The sequence below is a fragment of the Piliocolobus tephrosceles genome, chromosome 10 (genome assembly GCF_002776525.5).
Source record: "Piliocolobus tephrosceles isolate RC106 chromosome 10, ASM277652v3, whole genome shotgun sequence".
NCBI lineage: Eukaryota > Metazoa > Chordata > Mammalia > Primates > Cercopithecidae > Piliocolobus > Piliocolobus tephrosceles.
Window position 1 is genome coordinate 77,856,083 of NC_045443.1, and position 13,712 is coordinate 77,869,794.

The 13,712-nt window shown below is 32.0% G+C and overlaps 1 protein-coding gene across 1 annotated transcript in view; it reads left to right on the top strand.

Annotated features, from left to right (window-relative positions):
• Positions 1–404: 404 nt before the first annotated feature.
• The window catches only part of PTPRQ (protein tyrosine phosphatase receptor type Q), a 212,543-nt gene continuing 199,235 nt past the window's right edge, over positions 405–13,712 (top strand). Inside the window, exons 1-7 of the mRNA XM_031936254.1 lie at positions 405–569; positions 910–1,018; positions 1,667–1,893; positions 7,754–7,823; positions 9,739–9,938; positions 11,111–11,360; positions 13,003–13,131. Coding sequence (XP_031792114.1) covers positions 516–569; positions 910–1,018; positions 1,667–1,893; positions 7,754–7,823; positions 9,739–9,938; positions 11,111–11,360; positions 13,003–13,131 — 1,039 coding nt within the window. The 5' untranslated portion in view covers positions 405–515. The remainder of the gene's footprint in view (positions 570–909; positions 1,019–1,666; positions 1,894–7,753; positions 7,824–9,738; positions 9,939–11,110; positions 11,361–13,002; positions 13,132–13,712) is intronic.

Sequence of the window (13,712 nt, forward strand, 5' to 3'; positions counted from 1 at the left end):
CCCTCTGGTCATGTGGAAAGGTATCAAGTGGATCTTGTTCCTGACAGTGGCTTTGTTACTATCAGAGATCTTGGAGGTGGAGAATATCAGGTATAGTTTTCATTATTGTACTTGCTGAGTCTACTTGTATTTACATTTTGCTCCTAATAGGAAAGTTCTTTATTTTATGAAAGCTATCTACCACAAACACTTACTCCTGGTTGGATTTTTGAAAGCATAAGTTGAAGACAAAAACGTTGATGTCAAACTGATGAGTGTAAGTTTCAGCATCGGTGGACTGTTACCTTAGCAACATCTATGCTGCCTTTTTTTTTCTTTTTTAAGTTCACCCTGAACCTACAGCCAGTCATCCAAGGGTTCATGAATAGTTTAACAAAGAAAGGCAGAGCTATTGAGTAATACAGGCTCATTAATTGTGTACTTGCCAGAAGGATCTGTCTTTAAATCATTAATGCAGGCAACATTTCTCTTTAGAGCCATCAATGTGATTCTACTGCCTGAAAAATGTAATAAAGATGGATTTTCTTATCATTTTTATTTTACTTTTTATTGGGACTTCAGAGACACAGGTATTGTGTATACACTCTTTAAAAACAAGGGCTAAGCCATTGGCTGTAGATTTTTCAAGACTTGAATAGTTGTTCCTTGTGACAGTGAACTAGGATAGATAGAAATGCTAACTTAGGCTGTGATAACACAGTATGTTTTATAAGTTTTTATTTTAAAGTTATTTGGTAAAAAGTTATATAACAAATCTGTATTTTACAATAGTATGGAACTTATTGTGATGTTATAAACAGTGCAGAGTTATATAGGGAAGTGTTAATTTTTGTTATAGTGATATATTTATTTTAGCTTTCTTGCTTTCCAGAAAGAATTTTAATGCAACATTTGTTTGTGGTGTTCTAGGTTGATGTTTCCAATGTTGTTCCTGGTACTAGGTACGATATAACCACCTCTTCAATTTTTACAACATACAGCTCACCTGTTAGTAGAACAATGACAACAAATGTAACAAGTGAGTATATGTTTTAAATTACTTTGTAAGTAAAGTATATGGAGTCGGTATAATTCTACTGGATGGAAATACTTATATTGGCAGCATGTACATTAAATTCATGAAAACAGTGTAGAATAATTAAGGCAAAATAGAAACTTAAGAAAGTGATGTGCTTAGAAGCTGCATTCTGCTGTTTCTTCAGCTTCCTTTACTTTCAAAGTGCAAAGATAATTACTCTACACTTGTTTGTAAAATAGAGCAGAGAGACTGTTAATGCTAACATTTAAATAATACAGAACCATGAAAATAAACTGGCTACATTTGCTCAGGAAGGATTATTCCGTTTGTAAGACTGTTTCTTGTTTTCTTAGTTTTTCTGTGTAAGCCTTGCATTAAGTGATTTTCTTTTAAAAATGATTTGGCATCAAAAGTATATTTGGCATGTAGTATTTAGTAGCATTCCATTTTTCACATTCTTATAAAATAATGTGTTTGGTATTCCCCATAGTATTTTTTTTTTTAATAGTAACAGAGCTGTCGGGAGTATAAACTCATATTGCTCTTCGGAAATTTCAAATTTTACATTTGTAAATACTGTTATTATGTGTTTTTGTGAAAATACAATAATTATTTGACCTTTTAACAAAGTAGGTTTTTTAAAAATAGAACCAGGGCCTCCAGTCTTCCTAGCCGGGGAAAGAGTTGGATCTGCTGGGATTCTTCTGTCTTGGAATACACCACCTAACCCAAATGGAAGGATTCTATCTTACATTGTCAAATATAAGGAAGTTTGTCCATGGATGCAAACAGTATATACACAAGTCAGAGCAAAGCCAGACAGTCTGGAAGTTCTTCTTACTAATCTTAATCCTGGAACAACATATGAAATTAAGGTAATTATTTTGTATATGACTACTTAGTGTTCAAACATTTCATTCATTTTAAAAGTGTAGGAGGTTTTTCCCACCTTGTCAAGCCTTTACAGCTGAATACAGTCCATGACTGACAAACAATGTTCAGAATCATGGCCTCACACCCACCTGGGATTTTAACATTTGGTAAAATGTTATCGTCTCTTTTCATTTCAATTTTTATGCATATTTGTATATTACCTATTTCATTTTTTCTATGAATATTTTTGCATATATTTATATACATGTATGAATATAATACAATACTCTAGAAAATAAAAATTATGTAAAGTTAAAGAAGGAAAAGTTAAATGCAAACAAGAGGCCAGGGTAGTTTGAATGCAGGTATGTAAACCATAGGACATTATACAGTTATTAAACATTGACTTACAAATTTTATTCTCCAATTTCCTAGAAACCAAAGTAAAAAGGGCAATAAATCTGTTATACAATTTATGTATGAAAATTGTATAATAGTTGCATAGGGGAGCTCAAGTTTTTGTTTTCTGTTTTTCTTTTTTTTTTTTGGTGCTTTAGATTGGAGAGAAAGTCTTCGTTGAAGGATTAATAGCTGCAGGACTGGAGGATTTTGTAAACTTCTTTCCATAACAGCTAAGGGTAAAATAATAAAACCAAACTTAGTAAAAATAATTTTGCCAGGTTTTGAGATGTTGTGGTCTAAGAACATGACCTTGATCTATATATAAAATTTAGACTCCAAAGAAATGTCTGTTTTTTAAAATTATTTTTGACTCAGGGCGCATGTGCTCAGGTTTGTTACGTGAGTATATTGTGTAATGGTGGGGTTTGGGCTTCTAGTATACCTGTCACTCAAATAGTAAACATTATACCCAATAGGTAATTTTTCAATCCTCACCCTCTCCTACCCTCTCCATTTTTGAAATCCTGTGTTTACTATTTCCATTGTTAGGCCCATGTGTACTCATAGCTCCCACTTGTAAGTGAGAAAGTGCGGTATTTGACTTTCTATTTTTGAGTTATTTCACTTAGGATATGTTCTCCAGCTCCATCCATGTTGCTGCAAAGAACATGATTTTATTTTTTCATGCCTGCATAGTATTTCATGGTGCATATATACCACATTTTTTTTTTACCCAATCAACCATTGATAGATACTTAGGTTGATTCCATGACCTTGCTATTGTGAATAATACTATGATAAACATGAGTGATGGTGTCTTTGTGATACAATGATTTCTTTTCCTCTGGATAGATACATAGTAGTGAGATTGCTGGGTTGAATGCAGTAGATCCAGTTTTAGGTCTTTGAGAAATCTCCATACTGTTTCTCATAGAGGTTACATTTCTAGCAACAGTGTATTAGGGTTCCCTTTTCTCTGCATCCAAACTGCCATCTGTTTTTTTGACTTTTTAATAATAGCTATTCTGACTGGTATAAGATGATGTTTCATTGTGGTTTTAATTTACATTTCTTTGATAATTCCTAATGTTGAGCATTTTTTATACACTTATTGGCCACTTGTATGTCTTCTTTTGAGAAATGTCTGTGTTTTTGTCCACTTCTTAATGGGGTTTTTCTCCTTGTTGTATTGTTTACATTCCTTGTAGATTCTGGATATCTGTCCTTTGTTGGAAGCATAATTTGCAAATATTTTCTCCTGTTCTGTAGGTTGTCTGTTTACCCTGTTATTTCCTTTGCTGTGCAGAAACTTTTTAGTTTAATTCAGTCTTATTTAAGTCCATTTTAGTTTTTATTGCATTCGCTTTTGATGTCTCAGTCATAAATTATTTGCCTAGTCCAATATCCAGAAGAGTTTTACCTAGTTTTTATTACTAGGATTTTTATAGTTTCAGGTTTTATATTTAAGTCCTTAATCCAGAATGTGTTAATTTTTGTATATGGTGAGAGCTGAGGATCCAGTTTCATTCTTTTGGATATGGCCAGCTAGTTTCCCCAGCACCATTTTTTGAACAGAAGATCCTTTCCCCATTGTTTATTTTTGTCAACTTCGTCAAAACCAACTTCATTGGTTGTACGTATGTGGCTTTATTTCTGGGTTTTATATTCTGTTGCACTAATGTATATGTGTATTTTTGTGTCAATACTGTGCTATTTTAGTTACTATAGCTTTGTAGTATAATTTGAAGTCAAGTAATGTGATGCCTCCAGATTTGTTCTTTTTGCTTAGGATTGCTTTCACTATTTGGGCTCTTGTTTGGTTTCATATGAACTTTAGGATTGCTGTTCTAATTCTGTGAAAAATGACGTTGCTAATTTCATAAGAACTGTGTTGAATCTGTAGATTTCGTTGGGCAGTATGATATGGTGATTCTTCCAATCCATGAGCATGGTATGTTTTTCCATTTGTTTGTGTCACCTCTATTTTATTTCATGAATGTTTTGTAGTTCTCCTTGTAAAGATTTTCACCTCCTTTGTAAAATGTATTCCTAGATATTTTATTTTTTTGTGGCTATTGTAAATGGGATTGAATTCTTGATTTCATTCTCAGCCTGAATTTTATTGATGTATAGAAATTCTACTTATTTTTGCACACTGAATTTGTATCCCAAAACTTTATTGAAGTTGTTCATCAAGTCTGGGATTATTATTTTGGAGTAGTCATTAGAGTTTTCTAGATATACAATTATGTCATCAGTGAACAAAGATAGTATGGCTTCCTGTTTTCCAATTTGGATGCCTTTTATTTCTTTCTCTTGCTTGATTGTTCTGGCTAGGCCTTCCAGTAGGAGTGTTCAATAGGAGAGGTGAGGGTAAACATCCTACTTTTCTTCCATTTCTTAGGGGGAATGCTTTAAACTTTTCTCCATTCAATATCATGTTGACTGTGGGGGGTTTGTCGTATATGGCTCTTATTATTTTGACATATGTTCCTTTGATGCCTACTTCGTTGAGGGTTTTTATCATGAAGGGATATCGAATTTTATCAAATGTTTTTCCTGCATCTGTTGAGATAATCATATGGCTAACAGGGTTGGGAGAAAAATATTGAAGAAAAATATTTAAGTTTAATAAAAAGGTAGAATATTTTTACTTACAAAACTTATAAAGGGTAAATTAATTAATTTAAACTTATTTTATTTTCCAAAAAATCAGTAAGCTAAAGCTTTTAAAAACAGATAACTTTGGCCGGGTGCAGTGCCTCATGCCTGTAATCCTAGCACTTTGGGAGGCCAAGGCGGGTTGATCACCTGAGGAGTTCAAGATCAGCCTGGCCAATATGGTGAAATCCCATCTCTACTCAAATTCCAAATATTAGCTGGGTATGGTGGTGTGTGCCTATAATCCCAGCTATTCAGGAGACTGAGGCAGGAGAATCACTTGAACCTGGGAGGCAGAGAGTTGCAGTGAGCTGAGATCGTGTCATTGCACTCCAGCCTGGACAACAAGAACAAAAAGCCACCAAACAAAACAAAACAAACAGAAAAACAGATAGCTTTTGTTGTCTTAGCACACTATACTTTATAAAGTGTCTTTATAAAGTATCTTTTATACTTTATGAAGTAGATAACTTTGGTTAATTATTTTAAAAAACTTTAGCTTAGTGACATTTTTCAAAAATAAATCAAGTTTAAATTAAATAATTTAGCCTTTACAACTGAAATATTTCATTTTTAAATAAAACTTATAGTCAGCTTTTCATTTTTCTTCCAACCTTGTTGTATTTACATGTCTGTTGTTGACATTTTGTATATTGGTTTGAACATTTCTAAAGAGCCACTTTTGCTAAGAATCATGAACTCAATGTAGTTATTTTCAACAAATATTTGTTGAACATTTACTATCTCTTTTGCATTTATAAAAAAATGTTTAGTCCTTTACATAGTTGGGGGTTTTGTTTTGTTTTGTTTTTGTTTGTTTGTTTGTTTGTTTTTGAGACGGAGTCTCGCTCTGTCGCCCAGGCTGCAGCACAGTGGTGTATCTTGGCTCACTGCAAGCTCCGCCTCCCGGGTTCATGCCATTCTCCTGCCTCAGCCTCCTGAGTGACTGGGATTACAGGCGCCCGCTACCTCGCCCGGCTAATTTTTTTGCATTTTTTTTAGTAGAGACGAGGTTTCACTATGTTAGCCAGAATGGTCTGGATCTCCTGACCTCGTGATCCGCCCACCTTTGTCTCCCAAAGTGCTGGGATTACAGGCCTGAGCCACCAGGCCCAGCCGTCCTTTACATAGTTAATATGCGAAATTTAACATCGTCTTACTTGAATGCTACAGAAAGATTAGCTTATAAAAAGCAGTGCTAAATTAGACCACAGGAAAATGCTTCCAGTTAAGCGATATGTATGACATTTCCAAGGGATAATAAAGAGTAAAGATATCTTCTAAATCCTCCCTCAATATAACATCAATATCTTCTTTGAGCCTTGAAAATAATTAAATATAGAGAAGGAAATATATAAAACCTGTGTAAATATGTGATTTTATATAAATGAGATGCTCTTCCTAGAGGATAAGTAATATTGGGAGAGATTTTGCCAGGAAGTTTTTTCTTACTGGAAGTATGCCTATTTGCCGAATTAAAGAACACAATCAGAACTGGAAAAGCAAATACTAATGGTATGATACCCACAGTGAGAAAAGAAGAAAAAAAAAAGTTCTTACCTATGTAGAAGTCAAAATAAAAGATTTGTGATGACTATTTTATGAAGAAAACATAGCTTAAAGAATAGGCAACCTTTTTCTAACTGACATCTGAGTATTATATAATATAGGTATTTTCTATCAACATACACATGTTCAGATTAATTAACATGTTATTTAACATGTCAATATATGCTATTGGGGATAATTAAAAATTTTTAATGTGCTATAAGAAACTATTGCTCATAGGAAGGTGATTTAGTCAGTCTAGTTCTGCTTAGATCTATTTTTATGGAGTTTGAATTTTTATTCCTTTGAATTCTCTTAGTTAAGATCTATTGGGAAGCCCTTACTCTCCGTTTCATCTCACACTTTATACATCATTCTTGTGAACTTTACTCTGTTCAAATAAATGTTAGCCGTTGCAGAATTCCAAAGGGTATTTGGCATGGTAAATTTGATGTCTTTAGTTAAGTAATGTTATGGAAAAAATCCTGTTAAGTATTTTACATGTGCTAGTTCATTTAGTCCTCAGCACAATCCTACAACATAGATACATTGTCATTCCCATTTTAAAGACAAGAAAAATGTTACTTACAACGTTAGGTAGATTACTCAAAGCTGCTATCTGGGAATTGGTGGAACTACAGTTAAAACAAGGTTATGATTCCAGTCATGGCATTTGCAAAAGCTTGAGTCTTATTCTCATTAATGACATTTTCTCTTTCTATTCTAATCTATTGGAAGAGATTATTTAAATCAATTTTTTTATCTTTAAAATTCTAGAATTCTTAGTTTAAATTATTAATTAAACCTCCTTATTTTTAAAACAGTTTTTTTTGAGTATTTATTTGCCTGATTAGATTGTGAACTCTAAATTAAGGTACCATGTACATGGTCTCTTGCATTTGTTACAGAAATAATTGTAGTGTCTTTTATGTAGTGGATATAGTAGAGAAATACTGAGCTTTCAAAATAAACCCAACAGCTGCTGGATTCTTGCTCTACCATTTATTCCTGTGTAACCTTGGGCAAGGTATTTGACCTCTCTCAGCCAGTTTTCTCATCTATAAAATTTTGACAATAATACTTTATATGTTGATTATATAGATATCTTCATCTTTACCTTCTTCCTTGAGAGTATTAAAAAAGTATCTTTGGCATTTATCTTACGGATAAGTCAATTTTTTTTTTTTAATTTTAGATTCTGTTTTTTCAGGGAGTAAAATGTTTGAACACAATCCTTTTGGTCTGTTCTAGGTTGCTGCTGAAAACAGTGCTGGCATTGGAGTGTTTAGTGATCCATTTCTCTTCCAAACTGCAGAAAGTGGTAATTTTCCTGTCATTTATTTTAAATTGATTTAGTCATGAGTTTGTCATTTAAAATAATAAAGAATATAAATAAAAACTGGCAGTAAAATACATACAATTCTCAGTAGCATGGCCACTCAGTTTTAGAGTTCTTTCAGATAGCTAATTTATTCCTTAAAATATATATTATTCTTTCTGATTATACGAGTAGTAATTATTATCTTACAAAACTTTGAAAAAACAAGAATAAAAAATGAAAATTATCCACAGACTTATCATATAAAAAACTCTTTTATCATTTTGATGCATTTCTGGCTTGTCTATTTCCCCCATTAAGATATATTATATGACTATACATTAATGAAAAGTTTGTGCTATGTATGCAAGTTTATATTCTGACTTTTCTTTTTAACATTAAGTCATAAGCAGGTTATAAGACTTTTGGAAACATGGGTTTTAATAGTTATTATATTATTCTGTAACATGCAGCCATTACCAAACCAATTTAAGATACCTCCATTCTTTGGGAGGCTGAGGTGGGCAGATCACGAGGTCAGAAGATCAAGACCATCCTGGCTAACATGGTGAAATCCCGTCTCTACTAAAAATACAAAAATTAGCTGGGCGTGGTGGGGTGCACTTGTAGTCCCAGCTACTTGGGAGGCTGAGGCAGGAGAATGGCGTGAACCTGGGGGCGGAGCTTGCAGTGAGCCAAGATAGCGCCACAGCGCCACTGCACTCCAGCCTGGGCGATACAGTAAGACTCCCCCCTCGCCTCCCCACCACACACAAAAAAATTCCTCCATTCTTCCAGGGGCATAGAGGAAAAATCTTGATGTCACCTGTGGCTCTTTTCTCTCACAGTACACATATAATCTATCAGTAAATCTTACCAGCACAATCATCAAAGTATATTCTGACTCTCACCCTCATTGCTAACATCCTGTCCAATATTATTCCCAATAATTGTTGCATTGTATTTTATTTTTATTAGAATGCAACTGTTCTAAAGTCCCTTAATTCCTACCTTATAGGTCTATATTCATATAGACCTCTTTCCAAAGATCTAACTGTCTTATGTAATTCATGTGGCTATTATTTATAAATTATATTCTAGCATTCTTTTGTACAATGTAAACCCAAACTTTAGTTATTTGGCATCTTAATACTAGGCATCTTTATTATCACTTTTTTTTAAAATCTCAGATGTTTTGTTTCATTTTGATTTTTTTCAAAAATGACTTGTCGTGTTTGTTTTATATTTTGAAGGATCTTGGTTTTTTACTCTATCAGTTTTACATACTTTACCATGAGGTTAATGGAAATAATTTCTCCTAATTCTAGCTTCATATTGGCTTCATGCCAACTCAAATATAACTCAGATTGTTATTATTACTCTATATAATTAATAATTGATAGAAAAGCATAATGAAATTCTGAAGAAAGCTGATTTTGAAAATTTAAAATACAATAATCACAACCAATTGGAGGGTATCCATTTGATATTAGGCACTAGACATTTATAAACATTCCAGAAATGTGCTTTTTGGTGAAAATGGTTGGATAATTGATTCAGTTTGCTACTTTTTTCATATCTAATGAAACTACATTATTCCAAAATAGTTAAAGAAATAAGAAATTTATCCCAACTTGTTTGTATGTTCATAACTATTGATTGAATTTTTTTCATATTTATTTGAAATATTTCATTAATGCATGTATTCGCCCAGTTATCCTAAAGTAAAGTTGATTTGCCCCAACTCCAGTTTTTTTTATTTTAGGCAAAGTTCAGTTAAATATATTTATAAAAATCTTACACAAATAGATTTTATGCAATGTATTATGTATTTAATTTCATGTACCATGAAATTATATAAATGTAATTCTAAGTTTTATAACAAGGTATTTTCCTTCCCAATCTTTCTCTTCCCCAGCTCCAGGAAAGGTGGTGAATCTCACAGTTGAGGCCTACAACTCTTCAGCAGTTAACCTGATTTGGTATTTACCTCGACAACCAAATGGCAAAATTACCAGCTTCAAGATTAGTGTCAAGCATGCCAGAAGTGGGATAGTAGTGAAAGATGTCTCAATCAGAGTAGAGGACATTTTGACTGGGAAATTGCCAGAATGCAATGTAAGTACCACAGAACACTTTCTATGTCTTGAAAAATCTTAGATAAGCTTATATTTTCACATTTCTAGCATCTAGATACTACATTTTTACCAAAGTTTTACTAGTTATTTGATTAGTTATGGTATCATGTTATACACAAAGTTTTATTAGTTATTTGATTACTTAGAGTATCATGTTACACAATTGGCCTTATTCAGGCAGAATACAGGAATGGTTTGAGAACTGGAGAGTGAGAGATTAAAATCATTTAGGGAATTGTGAAAAGACTTCATGAAAGGAGTAACATTTGTGATACACCATGGAGCAAGGACAGATAGAGATTGTGTTATGGTGGCATTCCAGGTGGAGGATACTTTATAAAGCCCTGAGGTAGAAAAGTATAAGATATAATTGGAGAAAATATTTTACTTCCATGTGACAGGAGGGAAGAGTACATGTAGGGTAATAGTTGAGGTTAAATTTGCAGAGGTAGATTGTCATTGTTGCACATATCTTGGGCAAATAATTTGTTGTTACTCTGGTCATTGATGATAAACCTTATAATAGTAATGCTTTATTATAGAATAAGCATCATAATTTTTAATTATAAGATAAGCATAATAATGCTTTTCCTAAAATCATTTTGGTAATCTTTGTGTTATTATTAATGGAAACAAAGTCAAACAGTTATTTTTGTTGTAAATACTTTAAAAAGTCTAAAAATCTTCTTTTTCAAATTATGATATATTTCTAATACATGCACGCACCTAACATGTGAACTAGTGGCATACTAGTACTTTTTGGGACTTATGAGAAAAAAAAGATCATTAACAGTAAGAAAGTGACATTTGAACATACACAAGAGTAAAATTATTTCAGCTCTTTGGCTCTTACACTGTTAACATGAAGCTTAAAAATTCTTACAAATGATTTTGCTATAGTTTTACCTTTATTTTAAGCCACTTGAAATTCTATTCATAAAAGTTAAGTTATAAGGAATACAATAAATATGTTCTCTTCCAAAACTGCAGACATAAATGGGTACAATTAAAATCTAGCAAATTTGTCCATAACTTGCATGTTATGTGTGTATGTATAGCATAAAAGAAAAAGAAATGAATTACATGTTCTTATTCTCATGTTCACCAAGAGATACAACGTTATTTCTCTATTGATATTATTTTATTTACTAGGAGAATAGTGAATCTTTTTTATGGAGTACAGCCAGCCCTTCTCCAACCCTTGGTAGAGTTACACCTCCATCGCGTACCACATATTCATCAAGCACGTTGACACAGAATAAGATCAGCTCTGTGTGGAAAGAGCCTATCAGTTTTGTAGTGACACACTTGAGACCTTATACAACATATCTTTTTGAAGTTTCGGCTGTTACAACTGAAGAAGGTTATATTGATAGTACGATTGTCAGAACACCAGAATCAGGTATGGTTCACTTTTTGTAGATAAAAAGATTTAAATGATTTAGAGAATAATGTTTTATTTATATACATATTTCTTTTTAATTTTTAGCTTTCAGTAACTTTTTCCCCTAATAATATACCACAGGCATCCCATCAGGGGTTTCTTCGAATTTCTATACTCTTTTATATTATAGCACAAAATAAGTATTTAAAAGGAGAAAGAAGATTTGCAAGAAACAATTCTTGAGCTGCTGACCCTGATCCTCATATAAGCTTTTGTCATTTTATAATCTCAGCATTTTTTTGTAATCACCATTGCCATTCTAAATAATTTATAATCATCTACACCTTCTCTCACTGTTATTGCCATTACCAAAAGCGAAAATACCTGCACTAGCAGAATGAGCATGTGATTAACATTTTGGTATCAGATACAAGCAGTAGCTAAAATATATACCCACTTAAATCTCATTTGCACTGCAGTTTCCTCATCTGAAAAATAGAGACAGTACTAGTACCTTCCTTAGGGTGCCAGTGTTAAAATTAAACGAGAATAATTGGATATTATTATTACTACTAAATTTTATGAGAATGTATTTTTGGTATGGTATTCATACATTTAATTATGGTACTATATCAGTATTCATGTAAATATATGTATTTATATATTTCATATATTTATAAAATTTCATGGATATTGATATAGTCCCATAACACATGAGGTATTTATTATATGCATAATATATAGCTGATGCATTAGATATATCATAATGTAGTATCAGGCATTAGGTTGTAATTGCCAATTTCTGAGGTTATTGAAAATTATTGGTAGAGTAATTTCACTAAAGCATTTTTTTCTAATAACATAGCTGTTGGCTTCTATTATTTTTCATTTCATATAAGTTTGATTTTTTTTGTTTATTTAAATAACTATCTTTGAATTATACCATTTTCTTCTTTCATACTCCTTACTTTTTATACAATAAAAAATGATTTCATAAGGGTCATACAAGGTGAAATTTGGTAGATAATAATTTTGTTTTGAAAAATATTTGGAATTGTTTTATTTCAATTAAAAGAAAGAATAAACATCTATGAAAAATAGAGTAATTTAAAATGTCATTTTTATTTTCATATGTTACCAATGTTACATTTGAAGCCTCCAACTGTAGGGTATAAATTTCTTCTTAGAACAAATACAAATATTGATAGAAAAAGTAAAAATTATTGCTACTAATTTTTGAGGCTTATTTTCTTGAAACTTCTACCTGTTTTAATAAGAGAGAAAATATTTATCAAGCCAGATATCCAGACTTTGTGGAACACAATATATATATGCAGGTATAAATGTTTCAAGATAATGTAACACTGACAATAAATATATTACAAGGAATATTAGAATGAAACTGGCACAGTGCAATAATATACAGTATTAAATAAAGTAGTAATTGTTAAAAATAACTTTATCTGATGATCCAGCATGTGTTATTCACAATTTTCAATTATATTCCATTTTTTCTTTTTTAAGTTAAAAAAAACTCTTTGCTTTCAAGTGTGATATTTTGTTTTCCTTCTTTGCCTTTGAGTTTTATTATGTGTATTTAATAGGGTGTACTTTAATTTTAAATAATATATTATATATTTATTTTCTATGATTATTTTAGTGCCTGAAGGACCACCACAAAACTGCGTAACAGGCAACATCACAGGAAAGTCCTTTTCAATTATATGGGACCCACCAACTATAGTAACAGGGAGATTTAGTTATAGAGTTGAATTATATGGACCATCAGGTAAGCCTTAATTGGTTTTGTGTTTGCCTTTTGGTGTGAGAATAATAAAATATGTTACCAATATCAAACTCTTTTTAAAAGTATCAGACTCTTTTAAAAAGACCCTGAGGTTGAAGCAAACAATAGGAAAGTCATAAGGAAAGTGAAGTTCTTTGATTTTTTAATTCAAAACCATAAATGAGTATAAGAATGACAAAACACCACTATTCGTATTCCACATTTCATGTGATGCATGTGAAAAACTAGAGATAACTCCTCAAGAAAAAAGTGTTAGTGGAGATATACATCTTCAAATATTTGAACAAGAAGGCCTTGGCTTACATTCATGAAGAACAATGGACTTTGACTATATTAAATTAGATTTCTATTCACTGCTAGGAGCCTAGTTTTTAATCATTAGAAAGAGCTCTCTAAAAATAACATGGAAAATCTCTGTATCTTCTGCTCTATTTTGCTGTGGACCTAAAACTGCTTTAAAAAAGAAAACCTATTAAAATTTTAGGCAGCTTTATAAAGTGGCAAGTTCTCCATCTTTGTAAGCAAGCAGGACCTGGGCATCCACTTGCCAGAGATATTTTGAG